The sequence below is a fragment of the Perca flavescens genome, chromosome 2 (genome assembly GCF_004354835.1).
Source record: "Perca flavescens isolate YP-PL-M2 chromosome 2, PFLA_1.0, whole genome shotgun sequence".
NCBI lineage: Eukaryota > Metazoa > Chordata > Actinopteri > Perciformes > Percidae > Perca > Perca flavescens.
In genome coordinates, this window is record NC_041332.1 from 36,200,493 (window position 1) to 36,220,110 (window position 19,618).

The 19,618-nt window shown below is 39.2% G+C and overlaps 1 protein-coding gene across 8 annotated transcripts in view; it reads left to right on the top strand.

Annotated features, from left to right (window-relative positions):
• Positions 1-19,618, top strand: part of LOC114565998 (potassium voltage-gated channel subfamily KQT member 5) — a 202,048-nt gene that overhangs the window by 176,337 nt on the left and 6,093 nt on the right. For 3 of the 8 annotated variants that reach the window (XM_028594341.1, XM_028594354.1, XM_028594383.1), the window contains 7 exons: positions 1,373-1,467; positions 4,563-4,589; positions 9,161-9,384; positions 13,148-13,259; positions 15,114-15,245; positions 16,565-16,672; positions 18,271-18,397. In XM_028594341.1, the coding sequence (XP_028450142.1) occupies positions 1,373-1,467; positions 4,563-4,589; positions 9,161-9,384; positions 13,148-13,259; positions 15,114-15,245; positions 16,565-16,672; positions 18,271-18,397 (825 nt within the window). Of the gene's footprint in view, positions 1-1,029; positions 1,119-1,372; positions 1,468-4,562; positions 4,590-9,160; positions 9,385-13,147; positions 13,260-15,113; positions 15,246-16,564; positions 16,673-18,270; positions 18,398-19,618 lie in introns of all 8 variants that reach the window. The other 5 variants (XM_028594369.1, XM_028594377.1, XM_028594346.1 and 2 more) reach the window with 4 other exon arrangements.

A 19,618-nucleotide genomic window follows, 5' to 3' on the forward strand; every position in this document is an offset into this window, starting at 1 on the left:
GTGTCCAAATTACTCCACTTCCAACCTGAAGAAGCATCTTAAAGTAAGTTATTTTTTAATTAGCCAAGGGTGGTCGTCTGCTGTAGTTTTACTGGTCACCTTGCTATTTTAACATTGACGTGCGACTTTACATTCTCCTAGGTGCTGATTTACTAGCTCCAGAGCCGTTTAAAGACTGACTAGCCCCGTTTGACATGCTAACTAACGTTAGCTAAAATTAGCTTGTGGTAGTTTAGACCGCGGTTAGATTTTTGTAGTATGCAGTTCGGGACTACCAATACAATAATCTGTCTGCTTGTTCAGGTACACATTCAGCTAGTTGGAATAAAAAGAACACACCATTATAGGCCTGTTTAGTAAGCTGGATGTGATAGCCGCATTCCTACACTTATAAAACGCAATTCAATGTGGAAGTAAGCCTGAAGTAATCCAAGTATTCAGAATACGTTACTCAGATTGAGATACAAATTATATTTGTGGGCATGTATTCTGTATTCTGTAACAAAATACGTTTTAAAAGTATCCTTCCCAACACTGGGCATAGCAATACTAGCCATGGTACTGTGATTAAAAAATTGGTTGCGTCATCCTCCCCAGCTCCACCCTCTCGTCAAAAATTTCTCCAGCCGGTTCCAAAAAAAACAAGATGGCGACATCCGTATCGCCAAATTCGAGACTTTAAAACGGCAGTCCATGAACCAAGTGGTGATGTCACGGGTGCTATGTCCACCATTTTTACAGTCTATAGTTTAAGCCCAGAAACACCATTTGGGCAAACCCATTCATGCCATCCCCCTCTTGTCTGCTTCACACACACCTTTTGATTCACCCTGACTTTTATCGGCGCTGACCTCACGTTGTCCTCCTCATATTTTTCTGTACACTTTCTTCTCATCCTCTGCTCTCTCACCCTCCTTCCTCCCACATGCTTCTCCATTTTCTACCCCACCCACCCCCTTCCCATTCCTGACTTCCACCTCCTCTTGTCTCCTCCTTCTCCACATCCTGTCCGTCCCAATGTTGTACCAGGCTGCGTGGCGTTATTACTCCACCGACAGCACCAAGCCCTACCTGGATGCCACTTGGCGGCACTATGAGAGCCTCCTGCCTTCCCACAGGCATGTATCCATGCCTGACCTCCGCCCAGCCACAGACGTGACACTCCTGTTGTTTGGTTTTCACTAATCAGCTATTTCATTTGTTTTTTTCTATTCTCCTCATCCTCTTCTTCCTCTTCCTTCTGACTCCCTCCTCTGCCTTGTTTTTGTTGTATTTACTTCTTTTTTTTATCCTTCCCATTTATCCTTTATATTTTTTTTTTTTTTTTTTTGTACCTTTTTCTTCTTCCCGGTTTTGTGTATTCTGCATGCAGTGTGTTTGGCGTAGTTATGCGGCTGATGAGAACTCGGTTTCCATTGCTACCTGGAAGCCTCACTTGAAGGCGTTGCATACCTGCAGCCCTACAAAGTAGGTACAACTATGGCAGCTGGTGTCTGTATTTGGTGTCTGTGCCACTCAAGCCATTTTTTTTCCTTCACTACAATTGTGTATAGCTGTGGTTATCTTTTTAAAATGATTCAGGTTTTCACTTTTTTTGTGTCTTATTGCTTAATGTATCCGTGTTGCTCTCTCTATTGAACATATATATGCATTGATTTTACATTTTTCTTTTTCTCATGAGAAATTGGTTCACATCCATCAAGAAGACTGATCCTTTCCAGGCTCCATTACTGCTTGAATATAGCTTGCGCGAATTAATAGAACGCCGTCTTCTAGGAAATCTCTTAACAACCTTTAATTTTTTGTTGCTATTATATAAATTACATTGTTTCCCTTCACTGAACTCACACTAAGTCAGGCTCTCTGTATTTAACAATGGGCCAGTGACTTTCACTGATGTTACTTTGAGGGTCTGAGGCAGCAATTTCAGCATTATCTCAGTATCTATTTATGATGGCAATTGTGGCCTCAATGAGCCAATTAAACTTTTTTGAATTTGCAGCACTTCACTCTTTAAATTGGGTGGCCACTAAGCACTAATGACCTGAGTAATCTAGAGGTACAGTGCATATACTTGAGTCTGTCAGTGGCTTTGGTAGCTGAGTTATCTAAAATACGTGCATACACAAAGACACAGTATATATCACTATAGACGGCTCTTTGACAAGTCGAGTATGTGCGTGCAGCATCGGGGTAGACAACATATTGCCACAATGTCATGATAGCGTAAGGTTATTTACACTATTTAGCAATACAGCAACTTGCTGGAAAACAGTGAAATTGTGTTTCTGGTTTCTCTCATCCTCACATTTCCAAAACTTCTTGATACACATCTGTCAGCTATAGCTAGCTAACATGTCACACATAGGCTCTGGGTTGTTTGCATTTCTTTAAACCATTCACAATGGTTTTGGGCAGCGCTAAGCTCTGGACAGTGGCTCTGCAAAATAGTCTCTGGGAGGAACTTGTACTGGTGGAACATTTACACGTAGGGAGGCCAGCTCTGGAAAGGCTAATTCCCCACAAAATATCTTTTGTTAGCTACAGCTACCCCCCATGACTGCAGGGTTTTTACCTGGTCCTTCATTATCACGAGAGGACACAACCAAAACCATAGCAGTTTTCAGGCCATGTCTCTGTGTTTAATGTTACCCTCGCTAGCTCAATGCAGACGATAGGCCATGCTTTGAAAATAACTTTTTCCAAAACCGTTGGGCAAACATGCTAGCCCGTCCCTGTTAGATAGATAATGTTAAATTCCATAAACATATTCTCTGTACATCTTTACAATCATTAGTTAACCACAAGTTAAGAGCACAGAACATCGCTTATTCTGGATATTATATTAGTAATGTCAGCATGTATGAGATATGTATACCATGCATTAGATGTCTAACTAACCACCATCTTATCCATGGCTCTGACCAGATCTAGCTAGCTAGCTAAATCTGCACTCTTAGCTAACTGGGAGGGTTCCTTTGTGGGATATTGAACATTTTCCACCCATTATTTTTTGTAATTTTGACAGATCAGGGCATTAAGCATGGATATCAGTTTTTTTCTAAACCCATCTATGGAGACTGGAAATATTGGGGAAACCATCTGCAAGGCATATACTATGTTGATATAGAGTCATATTTAACTGTACAAAAGACATACTCTGATTACAAAGACACTGCTTTAAGTGATTAAGTGAACAGATCTTCAGTCACTATAATCTCTTGTTGCAAATGCTTCCTTAGATTGCCTGGATAGTCTACATTGACGTGCATGTATAGTGAGCCTGCTGTTTGTTAAGGACTTTTTCCCCTGGAATGCTTCTGCAACGGTCGCTGACAAAGCCCTTAATTCAGTAATCTTTCTATCATGCTAATTTAGTGGACCACAGCAGTGTGTTTGCAGGTTTTAGCTCCTTAACTGCAAATCATATACACCTAAACATTTTTTTGAATTCAAGCTATACCATTTTCTTCCCTTTAACCTAAATCTAGATGCATCCATTGATTTCCATCCATTTCTGTACAATATAAAAAATAAATTACAACTCTTGTAACTGAAAAGCAGCAGACTCTTAAACTTGCTTGAGTCCTGTAATCCATTGCCATGAACATCAAATTAGTTATATTGTAACAATATCCCTTGGCTGGTGGGCACAGAGGTGTTTAATGTCAAGTTTTTCTTCAAAATGCAGAATTTCTAATTTGTACTGTAGAAGATAATCCACATCGTTCATGGAGATCGCAGTTTTTATCTTGTTTAAAATAAATACTATCTTCTGCCAACCACAAGCCAATGACGACAACAGTACTGGGCAAATAGCCAATCAAATTGCAGTGGGGCAACAGGCAATCAGCCCCACTTAGCATCACATTTGTGCCATTTACTTTAATTGCCAAAGGCTTTGGGCATGCGTATCGTTGTTTTCCAGCACTCGGGGCATGTAACATTGTGTTGAGTGTGGGGTTATCCCCACATAGCTGCCTCTTAAATCAAGCGCATTCAAATCACCATTTTAAAACTATAATATATAGCCACTGACTTTAAATTGTAGAATAAGGAAACCAATGATGTTTAATGTCATGCATTTATGCAGATTGTTTTTAATCACACTTTCTAGCTTTGCCCGACTTATCCTAAGTGACTACTACTTCTACTTAAAACGAGTATGCTACTACCAAACCAATTTGGAATAGATGACTTTATCAAGTTTCAAGAGTCTGCATATATATATATTATATATATATTATATATATATATATATAATATATATTTATATATATATATATATATATATATATATATATATATATATATATATAACATATATTTATATTGCATGAAATTAAATGGAAGCCAATGGAAAAAATGCTTTCAAATGTCTGATACACAGCAGCGCGGTTTGCAACATGCTTAGCTGTAATGTAAGTCTTTGTGATTTGTAATAAATGGGCTGCAACATGCAAAAGCATTGTTATGGTCCTTAAAGCACAATTGACACTGAAGTATTATAAAAAGATGCTTTCTAATATATATTTTTTGCTTTCTTCTCATCTCAACTCCAGAAAGGAGCAGGGAGAGTCAACCACAAGGTTTGTAACTGCTGTTTCACTGAACATTCCAGGTCTTCCATTATGCTCCATAGGGCTGAGTATCAAATTTAAATACTTTTCTGGGACTGACTGAGTAAAAAACGTTCTTTAAATTTTTGGATAGTTCTGTTTTCAATTTATATTTAAACAAAGGTCTTGTGTGAATACTTGTGTATAAGAACACTTAGTTAGAAGTTTGGTTTCTTTTGTAAAAAGAAAGAAAGGATTTTGTAGAAAAACATGTTTTATATAATTTAAACCTGCATATACTGTATTCGGTTTTGTGGCCTCTAGGGGGCAGTGCAACATTGTGTAAACACAACATTGACATATTATCACTTTATAAATTTGGAGCAAATGTGTTAGCAAACAGTTTATTTGTTGTCTACATTCTTCAGTGCACCGCTGTTAATATCTCAGCCAGAAACTGAACGTGAAACTTAACTTCCACTGTCATCGTTTCCTTTCCCTACTTCGAGATAGTTCTATTTTAAAGATGATTTTTCCTTTTTTCATAGTGTTTCCTCCTTTCTGTTATTTGAGTTTTAACTTAACCACAAACACACACACTTTGTGCATTAAAACACCTGTGGCAGCAACATCAACAGCATACTGAGGAAATGATTGATCAACAAAAGCAGAGGACTTACCAGCTGACTGTGCACGCCGATTCATTTTAAAACAACTCAACCGAAGTTATCACTCACTCCGACCAATGGTGTAACTTTATCACTCACTCACACAGCAACAGACTCGGGAACAGACTTTCGCATTTTGCTGATTTAAGTCCAGCTCTGTGTCATGGCAGTGTGGGCATTGTGCGCACATGAACAGTGTTTTAGATTTCATTCACGGAGGTTTGTTAAAATCCACTGGATCTCGGCAGACCTCGGCTGCTCCAAGCTCCATGCACTGGCTCCACGGAGGGAAGCCAAACACTGTTCATCTGCAAACACTGCCCACACAAAGATGACACAGATCTGGATTAAAAAGTAGTTCCTTAAAGTATCCCTTTAATATAAAAATACTGAAAAATGCAACTTTAAAATAAGGACTCAAAAAAAACACAATTTTGCTATCTGTACAAAAACTATAAGGTATCATATCACCACTAGTTTAAAAAATATTTTTTAACAATATCCAGCCCTATATGGAGGACAATCATCAGTACAAAGCATAATACACTTAAATACTCCTTTTGCTCCACTTCTGTGTGAACTGCACTGTCACAGAGAGAGTGAAGTCAGGAGGTATTAAAGGCTGCAGGTGATGAAATGTAGACTTTCTAATTTTTTTACTTTTACACTAGCACTCTGTATGACTCATTGTTTTATGTTAACGTTTTGTGCTCTCATCTATGTTTCTTTTTTATCACTGGTTCTTCTCTCCAAAAAACACACATACAGTACATGCGCATGCTGAGGCTCTCAAATACAAGCAACCATACACATACTCGCATGCCCACACATACTTTCCCCTACTTTTTAACCATCCTTTTGCCTCATCTACCTATCATGCTCTTATTAGAAAATATGCTTTGTTGGAGCCTGTCTTCATATTAATCACAAGGGAGGGACAGCATGCAGGGCAGTGAGGGCTGAGTGATGTAATATGTTGTGTTTATGAAATACTAAGTAAATGTTTCTCTGAAAACCACCTGAGCAACTAGTCATACTGTTTTTCCCTTGAGCCAAGTGTCATATATGAACTATACCACATTGCAGAGGAAGCAAAAGCGTGTGACAAATCAATTAAATAAATAACCAATTTCTAGGGAATCAGCCTTGCCTGCACACAGGTAAGAGCGGAATCCATCCCACGCAATCTTTAGCATGTCTTAAGAATGAGGCAGGAGAGCTCCAGCCTCCACCTTTTGTTTTTTTCTTTGCGAACCACTGACTCTATTTACATCTCCACTGCTGAACCAGAGAGGAAATTAAAAGCCACATGGTACAGTCCAACTGGAGCTGCTTTACTTTTTTTATTAACTAGATCAAATGTATTGATCTTCCAAGTAATATATCACAGTGCAGTAATAAAACAGCTATAGGACAAAAAAATGAATGAAAAATTATAACCAACTTCTGCATCTTTATGCCCTCTGTGAACCCACAAGTGTCTGTCTAAGGTTACTGGCCTCACACTGGTGACTCAGGCACTTGTTGCTATGGCCCAGCTGAATTCACATAGTTAAATGGGGGGACATGAAGTGCGTGAGTCACCAAATTGCAGCCTTTTTCAAATGGTGCTGTAGATGTTCATTTTCCCCTACTAAGTTCAATTGCCTCCATTCTGCCGCTTGGAAATGTCAGTGGTCGACAAATGAAAGCAGCAACAGACACTGTGCTTTATTACTTTGTACTTCGTAGCCTTCAAACATTTAGTCTAACTAAGGATAATTTCATTTACAGGTTGACTTACTGTAAGGCAGCATGAAAAAAGAAAATAGTAGAAAGAATGGTTAAATAAAAAAAGGGCAAGGGGAAAAAAGGGGGGGAAAGCGCTCTGTTTCACCTCACAAAACATTCAGAGGTAAATACTTTCTCTCTGGTTGTGCATCATGTAACACATCACCATATGTTTATCTCCCCTTGGTTTTTTTTGTAAAATTATTAGTAATAAACAGAAGCTACTGAGGAGGCGTACCACTCGGAAACATAGGTACACAGCGTTTCTGCTCCTCTGTTACATGACGTTTTTATTTGGGAATGCTGACTAATTCTTGGTGCATGGGTATCTGTAGGAGGCTGTGCGGCCTCAGAGAGGACAGAGTAACTAAATATTGCAGGGAGACATCCGTCGCCTTTACAGTAACACACTATCTGCCTTTGTTTGATCTTTGCCTGAGCAATGTGCTACTCCTGCCTGTTGTGATTTTGGTTTTAACTACATTCTCTCTCTCTCAATAGTTGTACCAGGTTTCATTGTCAGTAGCAGTATCCTGTGAAATAATGAACATCTGCAAGCTTTTTCTTGACTACAGAGGGATCAAAATAATTATACGTCATAGACCACCATAATTTCTTTCTTCACACAGCTCCTGGTGTTACACCTCAACTACATATCACACTGTGCTCCCCGTATCTCAGATACAAACTTTAAACTCTATGGTACTCCGGTTCTGGCCACTCAAACACATCATGTGCCTCTATATACACAATCAAAGATAAGTCTGGTGACATTTTTAATTTTTTCTTGTCAACAAATCCAATGACAAGACCGAAACCAGCAATGGATTGCTCCTAACTAGGATTGCTGTGTAGCCAATGCCAAGTGTACGTTCAAAAGTTGTTTTAGTCATGCAACAGAAAACTCAGATTGGACAGATAGTCTAGCTAGCTGTCTGGATTTATCCTGCAGAGATCTGAGGAGCAGTTAACCATAGTCCTCACAAATCCACCAGAGTTTAAAATTACAACACAAAGAAAGTGTAAGGTAACGGACATCCGGCCAAAAAAGAAGGACATCTGGCAGAATTCCCGGCAGCAACGGAGCAATCCCGGAAGTGGAACGTTGTGGATATAGACATGTCCACATCAGTTTAATTTGACTCAATCAAAAGCTGTCCTGTTGAAGTATATTGTCACAAGAGCACCAAATGTGTATTAACTCACAGCTGAAAGTAATCCCCTACAAAATCACCTTTATTCCTGTTTAAGAATTGTTTGACAAAACGTAGTGCCGAGCTGGTTTGGGAAATGACACTTATTCAGTAAGAATCAATGAGCTGGTGCCACATAAAGGTTGAACACCGACTAACGCATTGTTGGTTTTGATCCATTCATTTGATTTGCTGACAGTAACAAAACTATATACGAGCCTTATTCTTTGATGTCAAACTACTCATATTCAATTGAAAATACAGTCCCACTTTTAAATGAGCCATGCCTTGACGCCTGTGCACTGCCTTTGCATGCAGTCATTATATATAGCCGCACAACCAGAAAATCAGCCACTCCCTTGCTTTCTTTACACTTCACCGTCCTGTTCCTTCCCTTACAACAAGTAATTTTCATCTGTTTTCTTCCATAACCTCACTCTTTCATGGCACTTTACATGGAACGTATGTGCAAATAATACTATAGCTTTGAATGGGGATTTGTTGTAGGGTATGGTATACAACATATATAATATAAGCACAAATGAAAGTGTAACAACATTTAACCATTTAATGATAATATGTCATTGAGAGTCAATGGGTCAATGGGGTCCAATTTAAAGAATGTGAACGCATCAAGGCACACACTACACCACGCAGTCGAAGAATGATACCCAACCTGAGCTTGCATTTTGTGTAAAGCACCTGCTGCAATGCATGCTAGTCTTCATCTTGTCCTGCAGCCCTTCACCCTCATATTAGTAGATACAGTTCTGAATGAAGACATATGAAGAGATTGTGTAGAAACAGATTCATGCCAAAAGTCTTTTTTTGTAGTGTTGCCCTAAACCTTACATCATTAACATGTCTTTATCTGTCATTCCACCTCTTCATAACATCGTTCCATTCTTACTCTTCTCCCCACTCCAACTCCCCCCTCTTTTCCACTCTTCATCCTCATTTCACTCCACAGTCAAAAGTTGAGCTTCAAGGACCGGGTGAGGATGGCGAGCCCTCGAGGTCAGAGCATCAAGAACAGGCAGACGTCTTCGGTGAACGACCGCCGCTCTCCGGTGGCTGATGCCGGGACAGAGGGCACCAGCCCTGCCAAGGTGCAGAAGAGCTGGAGCTTCAACGACCGCACACGCTTCAGACCCTCGCTCCGCCTTAAGAGCCAGTCACGCTCCACCACTGATGGTGAGTGACTATGTCGCGTCATTATGGATCCCACTTGGTTTCTAGGCAAGACCCGCCCTATGAAAAAGCCTGATTGGTCGAGGTTAGGCATTGACCTTGAGTAGTTAAAGGTGCAGTAAGCAAAGACTGTTGATATTTGAACTCAACTGCAAACTAATACAACCCCCCATTCAGAAGCTCCGCCCCCCAGCTATGTTATGTGGCTCGTGCACTACTTTGTTTGTTTTCTGTTTACAAGCCAGGGCTGTGTATTAACTATGGATTTTCTTTCCGCGCGCACAGAAAATAGAGAGCTAGGTGACCGTGAGGAGATATTAGCTGAATTTAGGACAGTCTTCCGACCAATCGCGAGTCAGTCACAGCTGTCAATAATGACTTTTTACCCCCTTTTTATAGCAGCAAATAACTAATAAAAACCAAACTGATCAGAAAAAATTTGACACTTGAACAAACTTGATAAGATATAAGATATTTGACATGTACTTTTACTATTTATGACCTATACTGCAGCCAGCCACCAGGGGGCGATCCAGATATTTTGGCTTCACTTTTGGGAGCTGTCATGTTGTCCATCTTTTATTCAGTCAAACTTCTAAAAGAAATTGCTATTTTATAACCTTTGGACAGAGCCAAGTTTAGTTTGAATTGAAGGTTTCATGCTCTCCAAATATATAAAACATAATATTAGAAAAAACTTCCATGGTGTTTCCTGATGGAGGAACAGAAAGCTATTTATTTTTGCCAAAGCTGGTTATATTTACCAAACTTCCATTTGCGAATTAATGTATGTGGACCTCCAGCGTCTATGATCAGAACTGCGTCCATAGCAAAGGTCTGCTATTCAGAAATAACAGACTGAAAAAGCCGTGTAATAAGGGTGTATCTTCATATTTAAAGCTACAGTACATCGTGTAAGAATTTCTCCCATCTAGCAGTTGAATTGTATATGACAACCAAATGAATATTACTTTCTAGCCCTTCCCATTCCGATTACGTTTCAACTGCTACGGTGGCCGAACCCGAAATTAGCTGTTAGTATCTCCATCATTTATACGCAGCTGTTCTAGCCACTCTAATAATAACTTTGGTCTTTTTGCTTTGCCTGTCACGTTGTCGTATTTTTTTTAGATTATTTTTTGGGGCTTTTCCCTTTATTATAGTGACAGTGGATAGACATGAAAGGGGGATAGGGATTTGCCTGTATGTATTCTGAAAGATTCTGAATGTCAAATTCTACGCTTACGAGAATACGTTTATTAGTTGGTGGAAGTTATTACACATGAATGAGCACATATTTGTGAAAGAACAAAGGGGTCTTTGCTAAGAATCAACTCAAAACATTACTCAGTGTAGGTTTAACTAACAAAAATGAGTGATATCTTCTCATTGAACTCTAAGCAAGAAAGCAAATTAAATGTCAAACTATTCCTTTAAGTCCAAGCATGACATAACTGAACCTCCCAGTTTCACTTCATGTATGGTGGAGTATTGGCCGACCATCCAACCCCCGAGAACTGGTGTAGAGGAATCAATAACAAAGCTAGCCAAAACCAAATCGTTCACTGTCACTGACATGTTTGCTAACTGAGATCTTAGAAGTTGGGAAACCTTTCCTTTTCATTATAGGTGAAATAAGAAGTAAACTGTAATTTAATAATCTATGTTTTGCTTGATGGAGCACATCACAAATTAGGCGACACACTATCCCAGTCCCATATTATCTTCTTAATAACCACAGCTTTGACTCATTGTATCACACACACACACACACACACACACACACACACACACACACACACTTCAGCACATGCAGATCTATCAAGATACACTAATCTTGAGGCCTTTTACAGCATTTGGTTAAACTCTACAGTCCAGCTCTTATGGGGAAAAAATCAATACAGCAGAGCATCTCAATATTTTCTGTGGCAATACTGTATTGATACATGGACACCAAGTATCAATCTTTTATTATATAAATTGCATATGAGAATTGTAACTTTTATGACAGTGTTGGTCAGTTTGTCTGCTGACACTCCCATTTGCAGCAATCAAACTGAAGTGAGATGAAAAAACGAAATGTATGTTTTTACTTTGTAGATAACACAGATGTTTTGATCATTTGAGGTAATTGAAAAAGGTAGTACATTGCAGTGTATTGCAGAATATCGCAATATGTTCCAAATCGCAATAGTACTCGTGATATTATCGTATCGTAGGACCTGGATCTGCTGCCTTAGATTAAGTTGACTGCTTTTGTTTTGTTGTTTTTGCTCATTCTGCTGCTTTTGTTGCTTTTGCTGTTGGCTTTGCTGCTTCTTCTGTTTCTGCTGTGTGTTTTGATGGATTTGCTGCATTTTCTTACCCAGAATTGTGGTACAAACTAGGGTTAGATTGGATTAGATAGATTAGATAGATTTTTATTAATCACAAATTGGGAAACTTCAGTGCTACAGCAGCAAAATATCAGACACACAGCACATATACAGAATATCAATAATAAATAGTATAGAATACAAGAACAACTATTAAAAAATAAAAATACAAAGGAAAGAATGTACAAACGTATATACAAATTGGGAATACAAATTTACAACTACTTAAATAGTATTCATAATGATCTAAGTAAAACCTGTTTGTGCAAGTTGCAGTGCAGTATTGTGATGTATATGTGTCTTATCTAACACTCAGTGATGAAGTGTTAAAAAGTTGTATTGCCCATGATAGGAATGATTTTTTTTTTAGTGGTCAGTGTGACACCGAAGCTGTCGGAGCCTCCTAGACTCTGTGCGAGGGTTGCTCTATGCTACTCTGTGCTAGGGTTGCTCTGTGCTAGTGTTACTCTGTGCTAGTGTTACTCTGTGCAAGGGTTGCTCTGTGCTAGTGTTACTCTGTGCTAGGGTTGTTCTGTGCTAGTGTTACTCTGTGCTAGGGTTGCTCTATGCTAGGGTTGCTCTGTGCTAGTGTTACTCTGTGCTAGTGTTACTCTGTGCTAGGGTTGCTCTGTGCTAGGTTTGCTCTGTGCTAGTGCTAGTGGTTAACGACTCTCCTATGCAGAGCCATCACCACCAGGGGCTTTGTCAACTGATTAGCAAGAGTGGGGCCTACACACCTGTAGACAGTAATTTATGCCAGCTCCAATCAGGCCAGTGTTAAAGTGCCCTGATGTTCAGGTTACTATACCAAGCAATCATGGCAAAAGTTAGAACAGATTCCATAAAGGACTTATAAAATAAAGACATCATCATCTACTTTGAAAGAATTACTATTGAATGTCCTAAGGAAGTACAAACGCTTCACAATTGGCATCAACCTTAATGTTTTTATCAATCACTGTTCCCAGATACTTATTATATACTCTGCATTGAAAGAATTATTGGAAGAATAAAAACATCCCTGGTGTACAGCCATGCAGGAAAGACTGATAAAATCTTGCTTTTTTTCAGAGCTGGGTGGGAGGAATTTGATCACTGACTGCATGTCAGTTGGGGTTTTCAGACAGTAGTCAGACTAATGCATCACATGTAAATGCACAGTCTGAGTCCCTGCCTCACAGTGAACAGATTTCTTTTTCTTTTTTGCATTCAAGTAAAATGTCCTTGGTGACAAAAGGTAGTCTGTCAGAGGTTTTTGTACTAAATGCTAAATTGTTGGGACCTACTCTATGTGTAAAGTGTTTTGAGATAACTTGTTATGATTTGATACTATCAATAAAATGTAATTGAATTGATCAATGAAGAAACAAATAGAATATGTTTCTCCCTAGCAGCAGACTCCAACATGGCGGGGGAGGATGGCTTTGATGAGAAAGGCTGTCACTGCGAGATCATGGTGGAGGACTTGGTGCCTTCAGTCAAGGCTGTCATTAGAGCTGTCAGGTGAGTCAAAGCCTCCTTCTTTCCAAATAATACTGTATTTGTCTTGCATGCAACAAACCCTGATTGCAACCCCCTGCTTTCTTGGGGCTCTCCTGATTGAACGTGCTCCAGGGATTAAAGTGACCTGACAAATATATATTTTCTGGTTAGTGCGAGCATTAACACTGCGAAGCTATGTAAAGTGATAGAGCATGTGCTTTGGCCTAGTCATTGCCAGCCTTATCTCTACAGCCCTGTGGAGTAACGTCTGGCTACATCACAGATACATTCTGGGATGGAGAAAAAATTGCTCTGGGTTGTTTGCATTTCTTTAAACCAATTACAATCATCTTGGGTGGCGCTAAGCTCCGGATGCAGTGCCAGTGCAAAATAGTCTCAGGAAGGAACTTGTTAAGGTGGAACATTTGCACCCTGCAAAAGAAAACGCCACATACAATATTAAACAAAGTTAACTGTTCGCACAATACAGTAACATGAGCTTTTTAAACTACCTGGATACATGGTTAAACGTTCTACGGTACGTGGATACACCGGCTTGCCCGGCCACGCCCTATGCCATTTCCTATAAAGCACCTGTGCTGGCGTGGAATCACTGATTGTTTGATCTTCACCTGGACTCCTCAGGTGGAGATCATTGTACAGAAAATACACATCCATCTAATATATAGAGATTTCTTTGGGATGGTTCGTTATTGTTACAATATAAAGTGTTGTACTTCTTTTCAGCTCCATGTGTAGTAAACAAATGTTATGTATTTATGCCTTATTTCATGAGGAGAATGTGATTGGTGCAGACCCACAGCCACTTCCTATTAAAAATGGTTTCAGTGTCTCATACTATTTGCCTGATGAAGGTCTATTACAGAAACGTTGCCATTTAATTGATTTTTGCAAGTTAGACTGCCATTTTCCTGCCATTTTTTTTTCCAAAGTTGGAACAATTTTGCTTATGTTACATCTAGCAGCATTTAAATTAAAATCTGATAATTGGTAGGCTGTTTGATCACTTTATCAATCCACACCCACACAGTCCTGATGAAGCTCATTTTCTTGGTTTTTGAGAGTTAAAGTCCTACGGTAGTAGATAATACCTAATGTTTTTTTATAAAATTGATTGTTTCTTAATTATCCTGAAGATTTGATGTTTTGGAGAAATTCTGATTTGAAGCCAAGCTCAGTTGTATTGCTGTCTGTGCTTGCCAATCCTTTCCTCTCTCCTCAGAAATTCACACATTTGGTCAAATACTGGAGGCTCCACAGGTGCATACAGCACATTCATAGAGCTGCTTTTGAGGGATGGTTTTACATGCACACCGCTAAAATAACAACAACTACAATGTAGTTTTACAATGTAGTGATTGTTCAGGTGTTCTGACTGTTTGCATTGGTGTGAAGAAACACTTTAATAAAACAAGGAAAACAATTGTGCAGCTTGTACATGTCTAGTCTTAGCCTTTTGGCTAATTCTGGCACACTGTACTTTTTTTTTTAATGTATTATTAGTGTGCATTGTCCCTGTTAAATAAACCTGAAATAAATAACTAAATGTGTTTTCATTAGCTAGAATCTGTGAAATAGTTTAGCTTTATACAAACAGCGTCTTTTTTCTTAGTGTTAAATAGTTATATGTAGTATATGGTATTTGTTTCTGTATTTATTGTTTGTTTATTTCATATTAATGTTAAATATGTTTATCTATGAACCAACAACCAAGGCATATTCCTCATAAGGGCTACTTACTTGGCAATAAATCCTTTTCCGATTCTAATTCTGATTCTGATTCAGGGAGAAAAAATGACTGTATAAGAGCTCCCCCTGGTGGATGATATATAAACGTCTCTGCTGTTTGTGCAGGATAATGAAGTTCCATGTAGCCAAGAAGAAGTTTAAGGAGACCCTGCGTCCTTATGATGTCAAGGATGTGATTGAACAGTACTCTGCCGGTCACCTGGACATGCTGTGTCGCATCAAGAGTTTGCAGACCAGGTAGGAATGACCACAGGCCACACACAGTGCATGACAACACAGAGTACCCCAAGGATTCTTCAAGTTCATTTTAAGACTTTTTAAGACATTATTAATACCACCTAGGATGAATTTTAAAGCCAACTTCATGGTCATATCAGTATTTACCATGAAACATTACCTGAATTTAATTAAATATTTTTGTGAAAATTGTGTTTGTACTCTGATAACATAAAATTAATTTGAAATGTCACATTTAGAGCTTGTATACTATGAAACTAAAAATATAAAATAAAGTGAATTAAAAAAAAAATTAAAGGAAACCCACACAAAATATTTCTTTGACATTACGGCATTTATTTAATCCTACGAAAGGACAAGTAAGAAATGTAAGACAATATTGTAAACGATATTTAATACTTTAAAAACGAAACTCAAATATTTTTATTTTTAGAATATTAAATGTGACTTTTTAAAAGTGCCCTGCCACACAAAACTGTTTTTACTTGTATTAGGTCCATATGTGTTTGTGTTATGTTGTGAATATGAAAATGAACTGCTACCTTCTTTGTCAGCTCTAGCCACTGAACAGAAATAAGCAGAAATGTATCAGGCCTATTACAAAAGCTGGTCAGTCTGACATCATGTTGCCTGAGCTCATTAGTATTCATGAGTTCGCCCAGTTGTGCTGGGTAAAGGATGCTGATAGGCCGGCTCTCTTTGGCTAGCTGTTAGCCAGTCAGAGTCAAGCAGCATAGCTCGTTGAATATTAATGAGAAATGGCAGAAATTGAGCTGAGTCTTCCTGCAGGCTTTCGATAACACGCTGGAATGTATCAATGAGTTTATAAGGAAGCAAACAAAACTGCGTCTGTTTGAATTGGCCGGCTGCAGAAACGATGCAACAAGTCAGAAATGTGGCAGTTTTTTGTGTTTGGCTTGGAAACATAATATTTATCTGGCAACACTGCTTGTAGAACTAATCCTACATTTCCCATGAACACTATGTTGTGACGTGGGCTACGTGCCTAGCGTGTGGTATCGATTACGAGAAGGCAAACGGAACGGTGCAAAACAAACCAGAGGAGCTGAAATCAAAGTAAAGTTAATTAGGAAAAAATCAAAAACAAACATGGCTAGTGAAAAATCTGATTGACTAGTAATTTGAAAAATGTACTAGCCATGATGGCTGGTGATTCAAAACGTGAATTTAAAGCGTGTCTGTATCTTGGTGTGTATGTGTGTGCATGTGTGTATATGTGCACCTGCACTTTTTTGTCTGTGCGTGTTTATACATGTATACCTCTACGTGTGTGTGTGTTCCCTTTGCTTTCCTCACAGGCTGGACATGATAGTAGGCCCACAGCCCCTGAGCAGCCGGGCCAAGACCTTTTCCTCCCCCTCCCTGCCTGTCTATTACAGCCAGGGCAGAAAGAACTCCACCCAGGGGTCAGAATAACACCCCCACCCTCCATCCTTCACATGTCCTATGGGTTCAGTTCGCTTCTCATTCATTCAATTCAGGAGGTGGTATGCTCATGTATTTGCTCCATAGGGCAAATATGAGAAAATGGCTCAATATGGTGGAAAATGGTAAAAACTTGATGCCAGGGCTCTAGATTGATTGCTTGATCTAATATAATGTATGATTTCTTGCTGTAATGGCCGTGGGATCAAAACATTTGGTTTTAGTGGGTTATATTGGGGATATGTGGGGATGAGTGTGTAAATGTATTTTGAATACACAGTTTATTTTTGACTTAAATATAGGAACTGAGGTTGAACTTTTAAAATTTGAGGAAAAACTCACACTCTTACCCAAAATCATACCATATGCATTAACGGTCCATTTGACCATTCGGTTTTCCTTGCATAAACGAGTATTTAAAAAAAAAAAGTAAGTTGTTGCTTGATTTTTGTTTGAAAAAACAAAATAAAAAATTAAAACACAAGGCGTTTTTTCCTTTTTATGGTCAAAAGCGATGAGCAAATTTAAAAAACAAAAGGTTAATGTTAACTCGTTTTTTGTTTTTTAGTACTCGTTTATGGGGGTTAAATGGGTTAAAAAATAGAAAAACGGAAATATCTGGATTATAAAACAAAGTTCAACTTTCCTCTTTGAATTGATTGACCTGGAAGTGCACTGCTCTTTTTTCACAAATGTTCCTGTCTTTTCCTGTCCTGAATATGAAGTCATCCACTAACAAAAATCAAGAAAAATACAATATATTGAGTTTGGTTCTGTTCAAATTAGCACTAAATTGGGATAGAAACCTCATTAGTGTTGGCTAATCACAAAAACACATGATTTGTTGGAATTTCAAATGTTTTGCTCAATTAATACACTTTTTGTGACATTGCATGTGTCTGGTATGACCACATCAAATGGCAAACCACAAATGTATAAAAACACACATTCAAGAAAGACACACTTTTAGATGGGAGTCTAGTTTGGTGTTGGAAGATCTTGTCAAAACTTTAATAGTTTATTTCTCAAAAATGTTGGTGGCATTACAATTGCATGACATTGCTTTGGCTTATCTCTGCCCTGTGTTGAATTGAAACCGTATTAACCAGATTCTGCTGAACCTCACTGGATTGAGCAGGAATAGTGTTTCTGTAAGAGCTGAATGAGACAAAGACACTGAATGTGTGCTGTAAAACTAAAGGAATACAAGACTTTATTCAGTATCAACCTCTAAACTGTTTAATACACAAGAAACACATTCGGGAAACATGCCATCCTTACATGTTTGATAATGTTTTCTCATCCAGTGAGGACGTCTAACCTCTCATTTGCCTGTATTTGTTGGAAAAGAAGATGTGCTTGGGGTAATCTATAATTCTGTTGCAGTTTCAACCTTCCTTCCTCTCTGTGGGCTGACTCGTGGATTTCCACTTTCTTCTGTCATTAATGTCTTATTGTCTTTGCATGTGCTTGTCTGTGTATGTGTGTGTGTGTGTGTGTGTGTGTGTGTGCATGCTTGTACGTGTGTGTGTGCGTGTGCGTGTGCGTGTGTGTGTGTGTGTGTGTGTGTGTGTTCCAGAGTGGACCAGATCCTTGGGAAAGGCCAGATTCCTCTGGATAAGAAGATCCGGGAGAAGCTGCTGTCTGATGGAGATATTTTAGAGGACATGAGCATGCTGGGTCGAGTCTGTAAGGTGGAGCGGCAGGTCCGTTTTCTGCTCCTTGTTTTATTTTCTAATAGTGTGTTAAAAAAACGGCAACCAGTGTGCATTTACTCTACACGCTTATGGCACAGAGCCATTCCTCTTATTGACGTGCCGTGGCCTATAACTGGTTGTCATGAATAGAAATAAGCCAGTTAGTTACACCAGAGGTTTATGGATAATTCCACATTGTCAATCAAATATAGTTCTGCTGATACATTCACATTTCCTTCTTAACAAACGTTTGAAACAAGCAAACAATGGACACGTTTTACCGGTGTACACTAGTGTCCGTACTTAAAGGTAAAGGTACTTTATTGTCACATACATTTAGCGAAATTCATTCTCTGCATTTAACCCATCCCTCAAAGGTAAACAAAACAAAATTAATCCACATTCACATCCCCACTGTGTGTGAAGCACCCCACTTTGGGAACCACTGAACTGGCGCTTAAAGGAGAACTCCGGGCAAGTTTTCCGTTAATCTTGATTGCTATATGTATATAAGTACTGCCGATAGCAAAAAAAACGAGCCGAATCGGTGCTAGCAACACGGAGCTGCTGCAGCTAATGCCGAGAGCTCCCACTCAGCTAAAACGGCAGTTATGGGGGCATAAGATAAAGAGTGCCTTTGTGCCTCTTAACAAACACAAAATGCAATTAAAATATCCATTTTGTGTGCTGTCGTTGGTGAATATTGTCTCTGCAGTGGCAAATTGTGTGGTAGTTTCCTTAGCCAAGCTAGCAGTCCTGACCAGCATCCAGCTTCTACTTTGACCCCGCCTCCCTCGCCTGCCGCGCCGACAACAATCCACAGGCGCCTGCTGGTCTGGTGGAGGTCCTCCAAAGGACAGTTCATGCTTTTGCCGCGAAATTTTTAAGTTTATTCCCCCCTCAAAAATAGGTAATTTTAAAGATTAACGGAAAACTTGCCCGGAGTTCTCCTTTAACCACTGCTAGTACAAGCTGGGCTTGACTCGGCCATGGTGCCCCGTCCTCCATTTTCCATTGCCGATTATTGGTGCGTTCATTCCACCTGGGAATATCAGGGACCGCCCCCGTGATTACGTTGTTTTTCCAACTGCCAGCGTTCACACGGTCGGAATGCGTGTTCTTCTTCTTCTGTGATATTGGCGTTTGGCATAACAACTTGTTGCATGACCAACTGTTGGCCGTAGCCGAGAGCATCAGGTGTGTGAAAACAGGGAGGCCACAATAACAAAA